At 38.6% G+C, this 21939-nt stretch overlaps 1 protein-coding gene across 27 annotated transcripts; it reads left to right on the plus strand.

Moving 5' to 3' along the window:
- Window positions 1-441: 441 nt before the first annotated feature.
- On the plus strand, window positions 442-13145 carry LOC141652466 (uncharacterized). 27 transcript variants are annotated; one of them, XM_074459938.1, is made up of 28 exons: window positions 442-549; window positions 638-688; window positions 2468-2542; window positions 2748-2828; window positions 3050-3139; window positions 4065-4154; window positions 5622-5654; window positions 7503-7571; window positions 7775-7807; window positions 8015-8092; window positions 8275-8307; window positions 8516-8578; window positions 8758-8790; window positions 9000-9077; window positions 9258-9290; window positions 9505-9582; window positions 9763-9795; window positions 10004-10066; window positions 10232-10264; window positions 10473-10535; window positions 10716-10748; window positions 10961-11038; window positions 11219-11251; window positions 11466-11543; window positions 11724-11756; window positions 11966-12028; window positions 12341-12412; window positions 12837-13145. In XM_074459938.1, the coding sequence occupies exons 3-28, from the start codon at window positions 2483-2485 to the stop codon at window positions 12885-12887; spliced, it is 1485 nt and encodes a 494-aa protein (XP_074316039.1). In that variant the 5' UTR covers window positions 442-549; window positions 638-688; window positions 2468-2482; the 3' UTR covers window positions 12888-13145. The 27 variants fall into 27 exon arrangements, with proteins under 27 accessions (XP_074316039.1, XP_074316040.1, XP_074316046.1 ...); XM_074459965.1 differs by having other exon boundaries at window positions 447-549; window positions 5622-5650; window positions 7498-7571; XM_074459939.1 differs by lacking the exon at window positions 7775-7807.
- Window positions 13146-21939: the final 8794 nt, after the last annotated feature.

Below are 21939 nucleotides of genomic sequence, written 5' to 3' on the forward strand. Positions count from 1 at the left end.
ACTCATATTGGGTGTTTGTTTGACAAAAATAGGGGTTTCATACTCATATCTCAAACCCATGAGGTATCAGTTTCTCATACCAAAGAGGGGAGGTGGGTATGAGATAGATACCCATGGGTATCAAATAATAAAACTAAAAACCATTAATTTTTTTTATATGAAACATTTTAAATGTATTTTATTTACATTTATTTGATTAAATCTTTATTTTCGTGATTTTTCAATATAAAAAATAATTATTTTTAATTATATATTTTAGATTTTTTAAACTCTGATTAAGTTCAACCCAAAACTGAAACAAACACGAGGAATTAAATTATAAATCCATATCCCCGATATCATTCGTAATTCCAAATCAATACCCACGCGCAAACCAAACGTCCCCTAAATATTTTTAGGTTTATAGATAGATAGGGCCCGTAGGGGATCTGTGACCAAGCCCGCAAATTACATTATAAAGCCTGAAAAATCTGGTACCACTGTAACAGTACTTCTCTCTCTTCCGGAATCACATCCTTTAACCCTAATCAAATCTCTCTTTCAAAAGTGGTAAGATCAAAGAATCTATCTGATTATCTCCTTAAATCGGCGCCTCCTTCAATTGTTTTCTCCTTCAATTCGTTGTTTTTTTTTGCAGATCGGAGCTCCGGGGTCGCTGCGTCATTGTAAAGTTGAAGCTAAAACAGCGGTACAACGTTTTTCACCTTCCATTCGTTTCTTTGAATGTTCAATCGTTTGTGTGTCTTCGTGTTGCTTCGTTTTAATGTCGAATCCTTAATTGTCTTTCTGTGATTGTTACCCTCTTAATGTTGTATTAATCCTTTGATCAGATTCTTTGAATTCGGGGATTTTGAAGGTGGGGAGAGTATAGGAAGGGATGATGAGAGAGATTGGAGAGTTGAATTAGATGATTGAATTAGGGTTTTGAGGGATGAAATTGAATTGGGTAAATCGGGAAGAGGGATTTACGGCGGTGGAGGTGGTGGTGGTTGCAATTTGATTAGGGGTTAAGGAATTGTGGGAAAGGGGAATTGGAAAGTGGGAATTGAGGATTCATTGAAATTGAAGGTTTTTACTATAACGAACGAGATATGATGCATTGTAGAGTAAATCATACAGTAGTAAAAAAAATTGAACGTTTTCTAAAGTCGTAGTTGGTACTATGTAATTGTTGGGGTTGAGCTGCAACATTGAAATTGCTTTTAATAGTTTGGTCTTTCAAAGCGTTTGTGACTTTGCTGTAGTCCGTACACTTAGACATAAGATTCCTTTACTTTGCATGCTTACACATTTATGGGTGATAACGAGACGAGCACGAGCTTCGCCTTGCTTAGCTTGTGCTCATAAAGCAAAACTCGAGCTCTAGTCGACTTCTAGCTTTCCCGAACTTGAATTGTTTTTGCTCATAATCAAGCTTTAACACGAGCTTGAGCCCCTCTCCAACTCAACTCGATCCTATATATGGTTGTTGAATTTTCGTTTATTTTCCCGATATTTTCAATTTCAAGCCAAATATCAAGGCTTGAAGGTTATATATTGCCAAGTATTTGGAAAATAAATGAGACATTTGATAAGTGTGATATGAGTATATGACTATATAATCATTACGAAATGTATTTATAAAATATGATCAATATCTTATATAATTAGCTCGGCTTGACTCGTTAACCACTAGAACCGATCCCCAGCCGAGTTCAAACGAGCAAACGAGCCGAGTTTTGACCGAGCCCCAGCCGAGCTCACACGAGCAGAGTTTTGACCGAGCCTTGACGGAGCCGAGCTCTAGTTGCTCGCTAGCTGCCTCGTTTCATTATCACCCCTACTTGCGCTTCTTCAATTGTTTAATGTTTTATTCAATGAAGTATTCATGTAGCCTTTTGCTTTAGTTAACCTATAATGTCAATTTCTGTAATGTTTACCAGTTTCCATTAACACTTCTAGATGCTTTTAATTTTATACTTTTTTCTATAGATGTCAACCTCTCAATTTAAAAATAGTGGAAAGAGACCTTGTCTTTGTTAGGAAATGATAACGGGAACTCTAACCACTGATTTGCTCTCTCCCAATTGATCTCTTCAAGGTGTTTTTACACTTATACTGTGTAAAAAGGATCCCGCTAACTTTTAAACAGCCCTTAAAAATTAAAACCCATAAAGTACTCTGTTATTAGTAGGGTCCCTTACACAAGAATATGTGAAAACTATGTACATCATTACGGGGTCAATTTAAAGTTTTACCCTCTTTTGGTCACGTTTCAAATACTCCTTTCGGTCTCAATTGTTTGTTGAACGCTGATTAAATTATACTTCCGGCTGCAATGGGTGCTTTCGAATATGGGTATATATGGTGGAAAGTACCATTTTACCCCGTTTTCTTTCCCTAGACCGGAGCCTTTTTGACAGTGAGGTAAATGTTTTGTAGTTTTTCACAGAACAATGCTCACGAAATTTTTTATGCTAAATTTCAGGGTATCAAGCTTATCATGGCAGCTGTAGTAGACAGTTGGACCGAAAATTTGCCGAGTGTCAATGAACCTCTTGAGGTTAGCATATCCATTGATTTTTAGCTTAATTGTTGTATGTTTTGTGATGCTAAATCGTCAATCACTCTTTGGCAGCTGCAGTAGACATGATGTTTGTAAATACACTGTCTATGTACTACTCACAACAACAATGTGATTTATGTAATTATGTAACACATTGAATGATCAACAACAATGGTCAAAGGTTTTTTATGCTAAATTTCAGGGACATTATCATAATTGGAACAGTGCAGTTGAATTAGCTAGTTTGCAAGAAAATTTCGAGAGTGTCAATGCAGCTCTTGAGGTTGGCCCATCCATTTCTTTTGAACATATATGTTGTATATTCTCTAATGCTAAATTGCTAATCACGCTTTGGTAATGTGTCCAACTTGAGTTGTTGTTTTTAAATACTTTGACTATGTCCACCAAATCACCAATGTCAGTTATGTACTTATGTAATGTATTAATTTGAATGATATGAGTTTCGCGACAACAATGCTCAGCCTTTTGTATGCTTAATTTCAGGGGCGTACTATCTCTGATCTTATGCGTAACATGGCTGAGACAATACCCAGTTTCACAGAAAATTTCCGGAGTGCCAATGAAGCTTTTGAGGTTGGCCCATGCAATGCTTTTGAACGTAATTGTTGTATATTATCTGATGATAAATCGAGATGATTGTAATTACTGTGACCTGTGATGCTCAGACTCCTTGGGGTACGGATGTTGGATACTCGTAAGGATCCAAGAATCAGGTACTCCAAAATCAAAATTTGGAGACATGGGGACCCTGTCCAGAATTTGGACATGGGTGCGGGGACACAGCTAAAAGTCTAAAATTTATAAAAACAAAATACCAAGTATGGACTAAATATTTTTATATGTTGTAAAAAAAGGTTATTAGTTGACATTTGTAATTTGTAATTCACAATTCAGTATAGAAGAACCAAAATAAATAGCATGAATTGATGTTTGGTGGACTAGCATGTGTTGTGTAAATGGATGAGAGGCATTTAATGCTTGTTGGCTACTTGTACCCTCTCTATTAGCGCATGAATTAAACAATTAGTGGTAACGTAACTTTTTAGTTTTTACTGCCTGTTTACAGCATTTAAGTAGAAAGCCTAACATAATAGGACCCATGCAAAACCCTTCACCAGTAGAAACCCTACGAAAATACTAAAGCCGCCTCCATCCACCTTCACGTGACTGAAAATGTCCACCGCTAAAATAGCCGGCTTAGCCGTGTATTGTAACAAGTGCTCGGCAACGACAAGGTAAGCTAGTTTCTTTTGATGGGTTACATCTTCCCAACCATTTTCTGGTAGACTCCAGTAGGAGTGTCAGCATGTCACCTGCCGGATCCAATACGGATTCCGTAACGGGATCTGTGTCAGATCTGGTTGACACGGCCACACAGGTACAGCCCTAGACTGTGACTATGACCACCAAATCTCCAATGTGATTTATGTAATTACGCAACGTCTTAAATGGTAGGAGTATTATTTATCCTTTCACTTTGGTTCTTTTTGGTCTGCAGAAAGCAAAGAAACATTCCTTCATGAGGGTTCAGATTTTGTACGATAAGATAGACAAGCAGCGAGGATTGTCTGAGCTAATCATGAATGAGGTGCAATTCTACTATTTTTACTACTAGACTCGTTATTCTAATTTGCTTCCAGTTTCTATTGCTCCGTTCCTTAAATTCATTTTTGTAAGTTGCACCCAGTTCATTAATTCATAGGAAACTACCTATTCTTTGGCTTTGCAAAATGACATGAGTAAATGGCGAACCTAATCGCCTGAGCCTCATCTATTGTAAAGTAGTTGTATCTTAATGCAATTTACACCTCGAGTCTTTTGAAAGCGATGCTTTTCATGTTTCCGGCAGAGGGCTAAGGTTGCTGGAATGGATGTATTGTTGTTTTAGTTTTTCTAGGTTTACTGTTAAACTGGTGATTGTCAGACATCTTATTTTAACTTCTCACCCTCTCAAACATGTTTCTTGATTTTGCTTTTGTGATTGAACACTCCCTAGCATAGATATTGGGAGCTTCCTCTCATGTTTTTGAAGCGGTTGTTTCTAACTTCTGTTTGCCTTTCTCTAAGTACTTACCTGCTATATTGCTGCTTCTGTGATTAACTGTATCCTCAGTTATAGATAGAGTTTGCTAAAGCTGACTCGACTGGAACCACCGAAAACCCGACATGATAAAACCTGAAAATTGGGTGAATTGAAACCGGGGATAGACCAATACCTTCCCGACCTGTGACCCAATATTGACTCACTCAACGGATCACTCGATATAAACTGACTGACACCCGATGATGATCCGACATAAACTATAACTGACTAGAACCCATCATTGACCCGATGGAACTCGGACCCAAAGGTGAACGACTCATCATTTGCTGAGGACGACTTTAACCTATGAAAAGAAGTAGGGTTTAAAGGACCATATACTGAATTTTCCCACTAATTGCCTAGTAATGAAAAATACTTTTGCAAACTCGAGGACCTTTTCACAATAGATTTGAGTCAATAATAGCTGAGTAACAAATGCTACTTTTACTTATTTGTTAAACTAGAAATGTTATCCGTAAGTTGTGGAGAGGTTAAGGTGAACACTATTAGTTAAAATATCGGGTTTTTCTACATTACACCATTATGCTTTTTAAATTTTTCGTGTTAGCCCTCGTTTTTAAAGTACACTTGAACCAATTATCATAAAAAATAAACATTTGAAAGTGGCGGATTAAAGCATTTAGGGCATTTTTAGAAATTTTGATTGAGTGTAGGGTATCTTTTATATTTGTACAAAAGTAGGGGTACCAAGTTGAATTTGAAAAACAGGAAGAGTATCATACAGAAAAACCCTAAACTATTGGATACAACACTGTAACCTCTGTTAGCATATTATGGGAAAATAAATTTGTGCTAGTTACTTTGTAAATTGATAACTAATTATGACCTGTACTTCCTCACTCGTTCATATGTTGGTAATATAATGCTGTTTAACACATGCATTCACTTTTGATATTTTTCATTCTACATCTATTGGCTGTTGTAATCTTTTTTTTGGCTATATTTTGACAGGAGGAAAAAATTACCAAGTTTGACAAAAAACAGGTAAGAGTTGCTTTCTAATGATCCGCGAGAGTTTCAAAGCTGATTATGAATAAGCATCTTGAGTTCTTTTACTATTTTGCATTCTAATTTTCTTCCAGTTTCTTTATTCTTTTGATACTTTACCTGAATGCTGCTGCTGCTACAGTTAGCTGTATCCTCATTCGTAGAGGTCTAGAGGACAGTCCGAACCTGTAAAGAAAAACAGGGTTTGTAAAAGACCCATATACTGGATTTTCACACTGATTGCCCAGTAATGAAAACTATTATTGTGCTAGTTACTTTGTGAATCGACAAATAAGCATATGCTGTTTATATGTTCGTAAAGGACCTTATGTGTCATTGCTCACTTGTGTCATCCCGTAGTAATATAAATGCTGTGTATAATACATTATACATGCATCCACTTTTGATATTTTTTTTGTTACGACCTGTTTCTCTAGTTTTTGCAACTACTTTTATTGGCTGTCTAATCGTCTTTTTTGGCCCTATCCTGACAAAAGATAAGATTACTGAGTTTAAGAAAAAGAAGTTAGAGTCGCTTTCTTATAACCTTTGAGGAGCAATATCTGATTTACCTTGCATGAGAACAATTCTTTGATGTTTATACTGAGAGCCCAAAAGACCAAAAATTCTTGTTTAGACGAGCATATGCGTCTGCAACTTAAAATGGGTTAAATATGATAGATGGGACAAAAACAGAATGCCTAGGTAGTAGGTACTAGCAAAAGACTTGTCTTATCTATCGAAGTGTGGTGCTATTTGTTCTTTTTAATCTTAATTCTGTCCAAAACCTTGCTTATCCGAAAATTATGCATCCTCAAACATGAAATTTGATAGACTTGGCATATGTATTCAACATATTAACTATGGTGCTGGGACTCTCCACTTTACCCCGGTTTACCCGTGTCCGTACGACACAACATGGATACGGACACGAAAATCGTGTCCGGTCTCCATTGTGAAAAATTGGACCCTTGGGTAGTTCAAATCGCAGGAGTTGCAGTTTGAAGAACAGTTTGCGTACCTTTTCGCCTTGGATATGACATAGTTAGATTTCCGGCGTCGAATATGGTGTGGGGATGGCGGACATCGGTGTTATGTAGTCGTGCTAGCTTTATTACTTCATAATATCCTTTTGTACTTTCAAGTCTTTATTTATTTAATTGTTTAATACTTTTAGGTTCTCAATGCATGGTAGCCTTTTAACTCTCTTTTTAAAAACCTTCCACTTGTTCAACTTTATTGAATTCTTTTGACTTTTCAAAGCATGCTCTTTATTAAATATCCATTCGTACGAGCTAGTGTGTTCTAACTTTTCATTTTTCTATGACTATTTACTACTTTTACTTGATTTTTTGCTAATATAAATATGAAAAATGGATGCGTTGACAGTGTCCTAATAAAAAATTGGATACATTGACGATGTCCTAAACTTGCTGTATCCACTAGTTTATCGTGTCTCCGTATCCTTAATTTTATGACTTCCTAGTGTCGGACACAAGTATTCGTACCCGTATTTGTACATCGTACCCGAGTTGAGCACCATAGCATATTAATGGATTTACCGTTTCACCGTCTTCACTTACCAGTTTGACGGAATTATAAACATAAAAACAAGAATACATAATGGTCTTTGGTTCTTTTTGGTTGGCTATGTGTTTTTTTCCTTAAAAAGTTAATGTGGAGAAGGATAATCTTTCTCATTTCCTTTCCTGTAACTTAGTTTCTTTGTTTCTAAATTCTAACTGCTTGCACAACGGTAGGACATAATAGATATCTTTAACCTTTCATAATTAGTTAGTTGCATTCTTATCCTCTGCAGTTATATATTGACTCTTATTGTAACAGACTCTTGCTAATGAAGATCTGCAGTTGCTTTCTAATGAAGATTTGCAGAATGTCGATGATCCCTTTGAGGTTGGTTCATCAATTGCTGTTCAAAATGATTCTTGTATATTCTCTGATGCTAAATCGTTATGTGTTAGGACTATAAATGCTGTTTATAAAAGATGACATGCATCCACCCATTTTTTGATATTTATTGTTCTGTGCTATTTCTCTAGCTTTTGAATCCGCATTTATTGGCCGTCTAAATCATTTTTTTGGCCCTATTCTAATAGGTGGATAAAATGGCATGGTCTGAATCCGTTGAGGTTGGTCATCCATTTCTTTTAAACATTATTGTTGTATATTCTCTGATACTAAATCATAATCACCCTTTGGCATTGTTTCCCACTTGAGATTATGTTTGTATGCTTTTGACTATGGCCGCCAATGTGATTGATATATGTAATTCGTTAACTTTGTCAATATTATGAGTAATGTTTATTCATTTCCGTTTGGTGGATTTTGTTCTGCAGAAACTTTACAGGCGAAGGGATCAAGATCTTACGGGAAAGAATCTTACGGGAAAGATGGCTGAGGTTGAGAAAAAACAGGTAAGAGTAATTATGGCCCGTACTTGCTCGCTTTTGTCATGTGTTAGGACTATAAAAGCTGTTTACAAAACATGACATGCATCGACCCATTTTTTGATATTTTTCGTTCTGTGCTATTTCTCTGGCTTTTGAATCCACATTTATTGGCCGTCTAAATCATTTTTTTGGCCCTATTTTAATAGGTGGATAAAATGGCATGGTCTGAATACGTTGAGGTTGGTCATCCATTTCTTTTAAACATTATTGTTGTATATTCTCTGATGCTAAATCATTAATCACCCTTTGGCATTGTTTCCTACTTGAGATTATGTTTGTATTCTTTTGACTATGGCCGCCAATGTGATTGATTTATGTAATTCTTTAACTTCGTCAAAATTATAAGTAATGTTTATTCATTTCCGTTTGGTGGATTTTGTTCTGCAGAAACTTTACAGGCAGAGGGATCAGGATCTTACGGGAAAGATGGCTGAGGTGGAGAACGAAGAGGTAGAGTAATTATGGCCCGTACTTGCTCGCTTGTGTCATGTGTTAGGACTATAAATGCTGTTTACAAAACATGACATGCATCCACCCATTTTTGATATTTTTCGTTCTGTGCTATTTCTCTAGTTTTTGAATGCTCATTTATTGGCCGTCTAAATCTTTTTTTGGCCCTATTCTAACAGGAGGATTTAATGCTATGGTTTGAATCCGTTGAGGTTGGCTCATCCATTGCTTTTAAACATTATTGTTGTATATTCTCTGATGCTAAATCATTAATCACCCTTTGGCATTGTTTCCAACTTGAGATTATGTTTGTATTCTTTTGACTATGGCCGCCAATGTGATTGATTTATGTAATTCTTTAACTTCGTCAATGATATGATTAATGTTTATTCATTTCCTTTTGGTGGATTTTGTTCTGCAGAAACTTTACAGGCGGAAGGATCAGGATCTTACGGGAAAGAATCCTACGAGAAAGATGTCTGAGGTTGAGAAAGAAGAGGTAGAGTAATTATGGCCCGTATTTGCTCGCTTGTGTCATGTGTTAGGACTATAAATGCTGTTTACAAAACATGACATGTATCCACCCATTTTTTGATATTTTTCGTTCTGTGCTATTTCTCTAGCTTTTGAATGCTCATTTATTGGCCGTCTAAATCTTTTTTTGGCCCTATTCTAACAGGTGGATAAAATGGCGTGGTTTGAATCCGTTGAGGTTGGCTCATCCATTGCTTTTAAACATTATTGTTGTATATTCTCTGATGCTAAATCATTAATCACCCTTTGGCATTGTTTCCAACTTGAGATTATGTTTGTATTCTTTTGACTATGGCTGCCAATGTGATTGATTTATGTAATTCTTTAACTTCGTCAATATTATGATTAATGTAATGTTTATTCATTTCCGTTTGGTGGATTTTGTTCTGCAGAAACTTTACAGGCGGAAGGATCAGGATCTTACGGGAAAGAATCTTACGGGAAAGATGGCTGAGGTTGAGAAAGAAGAGGTAGAGTAATTATTGCCTGTACTTGCTCGCTTGTGTCATGTGTTAGGACTATAAATGCTGTTTACAAAACATGACATGCATCCACCCATTTTTTGATATTTTTCGTTCTGTGCTATTTCTCTAGCTTTTGAATGCTCATTTATTGGCCGTCTAAATCTTTTTTTGGCCCTATTCTAACAGGAGGATTTAATGCTATGGTTTGAATCCGTTGAGGTTGGCTCATCCATTGCTATTAAACATTATTGTTGTATATTCTCTGACGCTAAATCATAATCACCCTTTGGCATTGTTTCCCACTTGAGATTATGTTTGTATGCTTTTGACTATGGCCGCCAATGTGATTGATATATGTAATTCTTTAACTTTGTCAATATTATGAGTAATGTTTATTCATTTCCGTTTGGTGGTTTTTGTTCTGCAGAAACTTTACAGGCGGAGGGATCAGGATCTTACGGGAAAGATGGCTGAGGTTGAGAAAAAACAGGTAAGAGTGCTCGCTTTTGTCATGTGTTAGGACTATAAATGCTGTTTACAAAACATGACATGCATCGACCCATTTTTTGATATTTTTCGTTCTGTGCTATTTCTCTGGCTTTTGAATCCACATTTATTGGCCGTCTAAATCATTTTTTTGGCCCTATTCTAATAGGTGGATAAAATGGCATGGTCTGAATACGTTGAGGTTGGTCATCCATTTCTTTTAAACATTATTGTTGTATATTCTCTGATGCTAAATCATTAATCACCCTTTGGCATTGTTTCCAACTTGAGATTATGTTTGTATTCTTTTGACTATGGCCGCCAATGTGAGTGATTTATGTAATTCTTTAACTTCGTCAAAATTATAAGTAATGTTTATTCATTTCCGTTTGGTGGATTTTGTTCTGCAGAAACTTTACAGGCAGAGGGATCAGGATCTTACGGGAAAGATGGCTGAGGTGGAGAACGAAGAGGTAGAGTAATAATGGCCCGTACTTGCTCGCTTGTGTCATGTGTTAGGACTATAAATGCTGTTTACAAAACATGACATGCATCCACCCATTTTTTGATATTTTTCGTTCTGTGCTATTTCTCTAGCTTTTGAATGCTCATTTATTGGCCGTCTAAATCTTTTTTTGGCCCTATTCTAACAGGAGGATTTAATGGCATGGTTTGAATCCGTTGAGGTTGGCTCATCCATTGCTTTTAAACATTATTTTTGTATATTCTCTGATAATGCTAAATCATTATTCACCCTTTGGCATTGTTTCCAACTTGAGATTATGTTTGTATTCTTTTGACTATGGCCGCCAATGTGATTGATTTATGTAATTCTTTAACTTCGTCAATATTATGATTAATGTTTATTCATTTCCTTTTGGTGGATTTTGTTCTGCAGAAACTTTACAGGCGGAAGGATCAGGATCTTACGCGAAAGAATCCTACGAGAAAGATGTCTGAGGTTGAGAAAGAAGAGGTAGAGTAATTATGGCCCGTACTTGCTCGCTTGTGTCATGTGTTAGGACTATAAATGCTGTTTACAAAACATGACATGTATCCACCCATTTTTTGATATTTTTCGTTCTGTGCTATTTCTCTAGCTTTTGAATGCTCATTTATTGGCCGTCTAAATCTTTTTTTCGCCCTATTCTAACAGGTGGATAAAATGGCGTGGTTTGAATCCGTTGAGGTTGGCTCATCCATTGCTTTTAAACATTATTGTTGTATATTCTCTGATGCTAAATCATTAATCACCCTTTGGCATTGTTTCCAACTTGAGATTATGTTTGTATTCTTTTGACTATGGCTGCCAATGTGATTGATTTATGTAATTCTTTAACTTCGTCAATATTATGATTAATGTAATGTTTATTCATTTCCGTTTGGTGGATTTTGTTCTGCAGAAACTTTACAGGCGGAAGGATCAGGATCTTACGGGAAAGAATCTTACGGGAAAGATGGCTGAGGTTAAGAAAGAAGAGGTAGAGTAATTATTGCCTGTACTTGCTTGCTTGTGTCATGTGTTAGGACTATAAATGCTGTTTACAAAACATGACATGCATCCACCCATTTTTTGATATTTTTCGTTCTGTGCTATTTCTCTAGCTTTTGAATGCTCATTTATTGGCCGTCTAAATCTTTTTTTGGCCCTATTCTAACAGGAGGATTTAATGGCATGGTTTGAATCCGTTGAGGTTGGCTCATCCATTGCTTTTAAACATTATTGTTGTATATTCTCTGATGCTAAAACATTAATCACCCTTTGGCATTGTTTCCAGCTTGAGATTGAGTTTGTATTCTTTTGACTATGGCCGCTAATGTGATTGATTTATGTAATTCTTTAACTTCGTCAATATTATGATTAATGTTTATTCATTTCCGTTTGGTGGATTTTGTTCTGCAGAAACTTTACAGGCGGAAGGATCAGGATCTTACGGGGAAGATGGCTGAGGTTGAGAAAGAACAGGTAGAGTAATTATGGCCCGTACTTACTCGCTGGTGTCATGTGTTAGGACAATAAATGCTGTTTATAATACATGATATGCATCCACCCATTTTTTTGATATTTTTCGTTCCGTGCTGTTTCTCTAGCTTTTGAATCCGTATTTATTGGCCGCCTAAATCTTTTTTGGGCCCTATTCTAACAGGAGGTTGAAATGCCTGATGCTAAATCGTTAATCCGTTGCTTTTAAACATAATCCATTCATGTAGTTAATGTAACGTCGTGAATATTACGACTAATGTTTGTTCGTTGCCCTTGGTTCGTTTTGTTGTGCAGAAAGCAAGGAATCATTTCTCGCAGAGGGCTTTGAAGCTGAAGGATAAGATGGATGAGCCTGAGAAAAACCAGGTAGAGTGGCTTTCTTATGACTTTTGAGAAACAATATCCGATTTACCTTACGTGAGAGCAAGTCTCTGATGTTTATATTGAGAGGCCAAAGCCCATAGATTTTTGTTTAAGACGAGCATCATATCCTTCTAAATTTAAATGAGTCCATTATAGATGAGACAAAGCAGAGTGCATGAGGACTAGCAAAAGAAGGCTTATCGCATCTGTCTAAGTGGGGTTTCTTTTGACTCTTCAATCTTTAAACGGATTTGCCTTTCTTATTTAAAAAATTATCATCCTCAAACATGAAATTCGATAGACTTAGCATATATAGTCAACTTAGATTATGCATCCTCAAACATGAAGTTCGATATACTTATTGTCCCCGTGTTTATTTTTTTCAAGAAGGAATGTGTTGATCTTGCTTTTGTTTAACGTCTTTCAGGAATACATAGTTGCTGGCAAGTCTCACTGTGACTCATTTGCTGATAAGTAGTTTAGTTTCGAGGATTAGTCGGTCTATTGAAGATCTCGAGGCCTCGAGGGAATTAGCTATTTTATTAATCACACTCTTATATGGCTGTATATAGTAGAATTACTTTTTAAACTGTGTATGAATTTTGTTACTCATGCGCAATATGGGGTCCATAGTTTTTTTTTTATATTAAGTTGGTAATGTCATGGTTTCCAGAATGGTAGTAGTACTCAAATTCCCCAACCAATTTATGTTCGTTGTATGCAAATCTGTTTTACATTTTCCAGCTTGTTCAACAACAGCTTTTGCAATGTCATTCTTCTGTTAAAAGCATTACTCCGTATCAAATTGCAATAAAGGATATTTGACTATTTGAGGGTGTCGGTACGCGATGAACGAGTCTCGGACGAAATAGAGAACTCCTTAAAAATAAATAACTTGTTATTTATGGCTGAAATTGAATACGGTAACTCATGAAATGATCTCTCGGGCACGTGTTAGAAATAATGGCAGAAAAAGTAACATAAAATGGCACATCCTCTCGAATGTCTCAAATTGAAGTTAACAATTAATGTCTTATTTTTAATCAAGTACATTACTCCTCTTACACAAGCAATAGCTATTGAATTGGTTAAGGTATTTGGAAATTATTATTATTATTATTAAAGTAACTTATGAATGACGTAAAATAAATGCATGTATCACGATCCATTCAGTTGAGATTCAGTTATTTGATTACTACCAATTATTATTATTATTATTATTATTATTTTTAATGATTAGTGTTTTTGTCACACAATATTATTGTTTTGGGTGCTTATCCTAATCTTAGTAAGGTCTTCATATGTGAGGGGAGTGTTGAGAATCGAACTCATGTAATAATTTATCCACATTTCAATGCCGCATTAACAAAATGAGAAGGGAGTGCACTATTTTATAAACAAAGAAGATAGTCCTATCACTATTTGGGGGTTACGAGGAAACCTTCTTGTATTTACGAAGTGTATTTAGGTCTTGTTCTTTTCGGCTGGAAGGAGCCGAACTTAAATGAATGAAACTGAACTAAATTGAATTAAATGACGCTGAAGAAAGACTTAGGGGTTGTTTGGTTGCCTTCCAAATTCATAGGAATTGGAAAATCATGGGAAGTAGCTAAATGAAGGTTTGTTTAGTTGCCCAATTCATGGGAAGTAGAACTCCCTATGGAACTCCAATTCCTACATAATGTAGGAAGTCACTTACCTAGCCCCCCTAGGTAAGTGGGAGTTTCCACATGAATTCAAGTTCCCACATCCAACCAAACAAGATTTCTACAATTCACATGATTTTCAACTTCACATGAATTTAATCTTCCCGGAAATTCTATCTTCCCATGGTGAACCAAACGACTACTTAATTTGAGAATAGATAAAGTTAGACTGAATAAAATTAAGCTGAACTGAAATTAAGTCAGAAAAAACAAAGCTTTCTTTTTCATGTGTATGACCCAGATAATCGTTTTGTTACTAGTTAGGCCTGAAATTTTTCCGAAAACCTTGATGAGACTACCAAGCATGGCTCTTCATGCCATGAGCCATACCAACCCGGAAATTTATTGGGCCGTGCCATACCTGACTCACGGCCATGGGCCTGGACTCAAGTGTTAAATTCCAAAATTGGCCTATACCATCGTTGTGTTTGAAAGGTATATGGGACAACGATAACTATTTCTCACTTCAATTTGAGCCGTTCGGGAGGTCGTACCGGACCCTGTTTCTTTTTCTCCCGTATTTTTTATCACGCGCCCGAGGTCATTTCGGGAGATAACCTATTCGATTTCAGCCTCGGATAACGAATATTAATACATTTTTCACGATTATCGAGGTTCGACGAATGCTGGTTTATGGCATACCGGCAACCCCAAATGTCTTCCGTTGCTACTCAAATTTTGCGTGGCCACTTTATCTGACCCGATGAACTTTCTGCGCGATTCATGGAGAATTTTGTTCCGGGAATCCCGAAAAACCGTGTATTCAATTTGAGCCGTTCGGGAGGTCGTACCGGACCCTGTTTCTTTTTCTCCCGTATTTTTTATCACGCGTCCGAGGTCATTTCGGGAGTTAACCTATTCGATTTCAGCCTCGGATAACGAATATTAATACATTTTTCACGAATATCGAGGTTCGACGAATGCTGGTTTATGGCATACCGGCACCCTCAAATGTCTTCCGTTGCTACTCAAATTTTGCGTGTCCGCTTTATCTGACCCGTGAAACTTTCAGCGCGATTTCCGGAGAATTTTGTTCCGGTACCCTGAAATCCCGAAAAACTGTGTATTGTACACTTCAATTTGAGCCGTTTGGGAGGTCGTACCAGACCCTGTTTCTTTTTCTCCTGGCTTTTTATCACGCGTGCGAGGTCATTTCAGAAGTTAACTTATTCGATTTCAGCCTCGGAAAAAGAGTATTAATACATTTTTCATGATTATCCGAGGTTCGACGAATGCTGGTTTATGGCATACCGGCCCCCCCAAATGTCTTCCGTTGCTACTTAAATTTTGCGTGGCCGCTTTATCTGATCCGATAAACTTTCTGCGCGATTTTCGGAGAATTTTGTTCCGGTACCCTAGAATCCCGAAAAACCGTGTATTATACATTCAATTTGAGCCGTTCGGGAGGTCGAACCGGACCATGTTTCTTTTTTCTCCCGTTTTTTATCACGCGTCCGAGGTCATTTCAGGAGTTAACCTATTCGATTTCAACCTCGGATAACGAGTATTAAAACATTTTTCACGATTATACGAGGTTCGATGAATGCAAGTTTATGGCATATCGGCACCCCCAAATGTCTTCCGTAGCTACTCAAATTTTGGGTGGCCGCTTTATCTGACCCGAGGAACTTTCTGTGCAATTTCCGTAGAATTTTGTTCTGGTACCCTGGAATCCCGAAAAACCGTGTATTATACACTTCAATTTGAACCGTTCGGGAGGCCGTACCGGACACCGTTTATTTTTCTCCCGGTTTTTTATCACGCGTCCGAGGTCATTTCAGGAGTTAACCAATTCGATTTCAGCCTCGGATACTAAGTATTAATACATTTTTTACGATTATCCGAGGTTCCACGAATGCTGGTTTATGGCATACAGGCACCCCCAAATGTCTTCCGTTGCTACTCAAATTTTGCGTGGCCGCTTTATCTAACCCGAGGAACTTTATGCGCGATTTCCGGAGAATTTTGTTCCGGTAAACTGGAATCCCGAAAAACCGTGTATTATACACACTTCAATTTGAGCCGTTCGGGAAGGCGTACCGGATCCTGTTTCTTTTTCTCCCGATATTTTTATCACGCGCCAAAGGCCATTTCATGAGTTAACCTATTAGATTTCAGCCACGGATAACGAGTATTAATACATTTTTCACGATTATCCGAGGTTCGACGAATGCTTGTTTATGGCATACCGGCACCCCCAAATGTCTTCCGTTGCTACTTAAATTTTGCGTGGCCGCTTTATCTGACCCGAGGAACTTTCTGCGCGATTACCGGAGAATTTTTTCCGAACCCTGTAATCCCGAAAAACCGTGTATTATACACTTCAATTTGAGCCGTTCGGGAGGTCGTACCGGACCCTGTTTCTTTTTCTCCTGGTTTTTTATCACGAGTCCGAGGTCATTTCAGGAGTTAACCTATTCAATTTCAGCCTCGGATAACGAGTATTAATACATTTTGTACGATTATCTGAGGTTCCACAAATGCTGGTTTATGGCATACAGGCACTCCTAAATGTCTTCCGTTGCTACTAAAATTTTGCGTGGCCGCTTTATCTGACCCGAGTAACTTTCTGCGCGATTTATGGAGAATTTTGTTCCGGTACCGTGGAATCCCAAAAAACCGTGTATTTTACACTTCAATTTGAGCCGTTCGGGAGGTCGTAACGGACCCTGTTTATTTTTCTCCCAGTATTTTTATCACGTGTCCGAGGTCATTTCAGGAGTTAACCTATTCGATTTCAGCCTCGGGTATGGAGTATTAATATATTTTTCACGATTATCTAAGGTTCGACGAATGCTGGTTTATGGCATATCAGCACCCCTAAATGTCTTCCGTTGCTACTCAAATTTTGGGTGGCCGCTTTATCTGACCCGAGGAACTTTCTGCGCGATTTCCGGAGAATTTTGTTCTGGTACCCTGGAATCCCGAAAAACCGTGTATTATACACTTCAATTTGAACCGTTCGGGAGGTCGTACCAGACCCCGTTTATTTTTCTCCCGTTTTTTTTATCACGCGTCCGAGGTCATTTCAGGATTTAACCTATTCGATTTCAGCCTCGGATACTAAGTATTAATACATTTTTTACGATTATCCGAGGTTCCACGAATGCTGGTTTATGGCATACAGGCACCCCCAATTGTCCTCCGTTGCTACTCAAATTTTGCGTGGCCGTTTTATCTGACCCGAGGAACTTTATGCGCGATTTCCGGAGAATTTTGTTCCGGTAAACTGGAATCCCGAAAAACCGTGTATTATACACACTTCAATTTGAGCCGTTCGGGAAGTCGTACCGGATCCTGTTTCTTTTTCTCCCGTTTTTTTTATCACGCGTCAGAGGCCATTTCATGAGTTAACCTATTCGATTTCAGCCACGGATAACGAGTATTAATACAATTTTCACGATTATCCGAGGTTCGACGAATGCTTGTTTATGGCATATCGGCACCCCCAAATGTCTTCCGTTGCTACTTAAATTTTGCGTGGCAGCTTTATCTAACCCGAGGAACTTTCTGCGCGATTACCGGAGAATTTTGTTCCGAACCCTGTAATCCCGAAAAACCGTGTATTATACTCTTCAATTTGAGCCGTTCAGGAGGTCGTACCGGACCCTGTTTCTTTTTCTCCTGGTCTTTTATCACGCGTCCGAGGTCATTTCAGGAGTTAACCTATTCAATTTCAGCCTCGGATAACGAGTATTAATACACTTTGTACGATTATCTGAGGTTCCACAAATGCTGGTTTATGGCATATAGGCACCCCTAAATGTCTTCCGTTGCTACTCAAATTTTGCGTGGCCGCTTTATCCGACCCGAGGAACTTTCTGCGCGATTTCTGGAGAATTTTGTTCTGGTACTCTGGAATCCCGAAAAACCGTGTATTATACACTTCAATTTGAGCCGTTCGGAAGGTCGTACCGGACCCTGTTTATTTTTCTCCCAGTATTTTTATCACGCGTCCGAGGTCATTTCAGGAGTTAACCTATTTGATTTCAGCCTCACGTAACGAGTATTAATATATTTTTCACGATTATCTGAGGTTCGACGAATGCTGGTTTATGGCATATCGGCACCCCCAAATGTCTTCCGTTGCTACTCAAATTTTGCGTGGACGCTTTATCTGACCCGAGGAACTTTCTGCGCGATTTCCGGAGAATTTTGTTCTGGTACCCTGGAATCCCGAAAAACCGTGTATTATACACTTCAATTTGAGCCGTTCGGGAGGTCGTACCGGACCCTGTTATTTTTCTCCCAGTTTTTTTATCACGCGTCCGAGGTCAATTCAGGAGTTAACCTATTCGATTTCACCCTCGGATAACGAGTATTAATATATTTTTCACGATTATCCGAGGTTCGACGAATGTAGGTTTATGGCATACCGGCACCCCCAAATGTCTTCCGTTACTACTCAAATTTTGCGTGGCCGCTTTATCTTACTCGAGGAACTTTCTGCGCGATTTAGGTATAATTTTTTTCCGGTACCCTGGAATCCCGAAAAACCGTGTATTTATACACACTTTAATTTGAGCCGTTCGGGAAGTTGTACCGGACCCTGTTTCTTTTTCTCCCAGTTTTTTTATCACACGTCCGAGGACATTTAAGGAGTTAAACTATTCGATTTCAACCTCGGATAACGAGTATTAATACATTTTTCACGATTATCCGAGGTTCGACGAATGCTGGTATTTGGCATACCGGCACCCCCCAAATATCTTCCGTTGCTACTCAAATTTTGCGTGGCCGCTTTATCTGACCCGTAAAACTTTCTGCGCGATTTCCGGAGAATTTTGTTCCGGTACCCTGGAATCTCGATAAACCATGTATTATACACTTCAATTTGAGCCGTTCGGGAGGTCGTACCGGACCCTGTTTCTTTTTCTCCCAGTTTTTTTATCACGTGTCCGAGGTCATTTCAGAAGTTAACCAATTCGATTTCTGCCTCGGATAACGAGTATTAATACATTTTTCACGATTATCAAAGGTTCCACGAATGCTGGTTTATGGCATAACGGCAACCCCAAATGTCTTCCTTTGCTACTCAAATTTTGCGTGGCCGCTTTATCTGACCCGGGGAACTTTTTGCGCTATTTATGGAGAATTTTGTTCCGGTACCCTGGTATCCCGAAAAATCGTGTATTATACACTTCAATTTGAGCCGTTCGGGAAGTCTTACCGGACCCTGTTTCTTTTTCTCTCGATTTTTTTATCACGCGTCCTAGGTCATTTCAGGAGTTAACCTATTCGATTTAAGCCTCGGAAAACGAGTATTAATTCAGTTTTCACGATTATCCGAGATTCGACGAATGCTGGTTTATGGCATAAAGGCACCCCCAAATGTCTTCCGTTGTTACTCAAATTTTGCGTGGCCGCTTTATCTGACCCGAGGAACTTTCTGCGCGATTTCCGGAGAATTTTGTTCCGGTACCCTGTAATCCCGAAAGACCGTGTATTATACACTTCAATTTGAGCCGTTCGGGAAGACTTACCGGACCCTGTTTCTTTTTCTCCCGGTTTTTTATCACGCGTCCGAGGTCATTTCAGGAGTTAACCGATTCGATTTCAGCCTCGGATAACGAGTATTAATTCATTTTTCACGATTATCCGAGATTCGACGAATGCTGGTTTATGGCATACCGACACCCCTAAATGTCTTCCGTTGCTACTCAAATTTTGCGTGGTCGCTTTATCTGACCCGAGGAACTTCCTGCGCGAATTCCGGAGAATTTTGTTCCGTTACCCTGGAATCCCGAAAAACCGTGTATCACTTCAATTTGAGCCGTTCGAGGAGTCGTACCGGACCCTGTTTCTTTTTCTGCCGGTTTTTTTTATCACGCGTCCTAGGTCATTTCAGGAGTTAACCTATTCGATTTCAGCATCGGATACTGAGTATTAATAAATTTTTTACGATTATCCGAGGTTCCACGAATGCTGGTTTATGGCATACTGGAACCCCCAAATGTCTTCCTTTGCTACTCAAATTTTAAGTGGCCGCTTTATCCGACCCGAGGAGCTTTCTGCGCGATTTCCGGAGAATTTTGTTCCGGTAGTCTGGAATCCCGAAAAACCGTGTATTATACATTTCAATTTGAGCCGTTCGGGAGGTCGAACCGGACCATGTTTCTTTTTCTCCCGTTTTTTTATCACGCGTCCGAGGTCATTTCAAGAGTTAACCTATTCGATTTCAGCCTCAGGTAACGACTATTAATATATTTTTCACGATTATCTGAGGTTCTACGAATGCTGGTTTATGGCATATCGGCACCCCCAAATGTCTTCCGTTGCTAATCAAATTTTGCGTGGACGCTTTATCTGACCCGAGGAACTTTCTGCGCGATTTCCGGAGAATTTTGTTCTGGTACCCTGGAATCCCGAAAAACCGTGTATTATACACTTCAATTTGAGCCGTTCGGGAGGTCGTACCGGACCCTGTTATTTTTCTCCCAGTTTTTTTTTCCACGCGTCCGAGGTCATTTCAGGAGTTAACCTATTCGATTTCAGCCTCGGATAACGAGTATTAATATATTTTTCACGATTATCCGAGGTTCGACGAATGTAGATTTATGGCATACCGGCACCCCCAAATGTCTTCCGTTACTACTCAAATTTTGCGTGGCCGCTTTATCTGACTCGAGGAACTTTCTGCGCGATTTAGGTAGAATTTTTTTCCGGTACCCTGGAATCCCGAAAAACCGTGTATTTATACACACTTCAATTTGAGCCGTTCGGGAAGTTGTACCGGACCCTGTTTATTTTTCTCCCAGTTTTTTTAAGGAGTTAAACTATTCGATTTCAACTTCGGATAACGAGTATTAATACATTTTTCACGATTATCCGAGGTTCGACGAATGCTGGTATTTGGCATACCGGCACCCCCCAAATATCTTCTGTTGCTACTCAAATTTTGCGTGGCCGCTTTATCTGACCCGTGAAACTTTCTGCGTGATTTCCGGAGATTTTTTTTCCGGTACCCTGGAATCTCGATAAACCATGTATTATACACTTCAATTTGAGCCGTTCGGGAGGTCGTACCGGACCCTGTTTCTTTTTCTCCCAGTTTTTTTTATCACGTGTCCGAGGTCATTTCAGAAGTTAACCTATTCGATTTCAGCCTCGGATAACGAGTATTAATACATTTTTTTACGATTATCTGAGGTTCCACGAATGCTGGTTTATGGCATAGAGGCACCCCTAAATGTCTTCCGTTGTTACTCAAATTTTGCATGGCCGCTTTATCTGACCCAAGGAACATTCTGCGCGATTTCCGGAGAATTTTGTTCCGGTACCCTGTAATCCCGAAAAACCGTGTATTATACACTTCAATTTGAGCCGTTTGGGAGGTCGTACCGGACCCTGTTTCTTTTTCTCCTTGTTTTTTTATCACGCGTCCGAGGCCATTTCAGGAGTTAACCTATTCGATTTCAGCCTCGGATAACGAGTATTAATACATTTTTTACGATTATCTAAGGTTCCACGAATGCTGGTTTATGGCATAGAGGCACCCCCAAATGTCTTCCGTTGCTACTCAAATTTTACATGGCCGCTTTATCTGACCCGAGGAACTTTCTGCGCGATTTATGTAGAATTTTGTTCTGGTACCCTGGAATCCCGAAAAATCGTGTATTATTACACTTCAATTTGAGTCGTTCGGGAGGTCGTACCTGACCCTGTTTATTTTTCTCTCAGTTTTTTTATCACGCGTCCGAGGTCATTTCAGGAGTTAACCTATTCGATTTCAGCCTCGGGTAACGAGTATTAATACATTTTTCACGATTATCCGAGGTTCGACGAATGCTGGTTTATGGCATACCGGCACCCCCAAATGTCTTC

The sequence above is a fragment of the Silene latifolia genome, chromosome 4, assembly GCF_048544455.1.
Source record: "Silene latifolia isolate original U9 population chromosome 4, ASM4854445v1, whole genome shotgun sequence".
NCBI lineage: Eukaryota > Viridiplantae > Streptophyta > Magnoliopsida > Caryophyllales > Caryophyllaceae > Silene > Silene latifolia.

Bases quoted from the DNA above. Each gene is read 5' to 3' on its own strand.
- LOC141652466 (XM_074459938.1), top strand. From the start codon at position 2,483: ATGGCAGCTGTAGTAGACAGTTGGACCGAAAATTTGCCGAGTGTCAAT. The intron at 7,808-8,014 runs GTTGGTCATCCA...TTTGTTCTGCAG, and splicing joins CATGGTCTGAATCCGTTGAG to AAACTTTACAGGCGAAGGGA. The intron at 10,536-10,715 runs GTAGAGTAATAA...CTATTCTAACAG, and splicing joins CTGAGGTGGAGAACGAAGAG to GAGGATTTAATGGCATGGTT.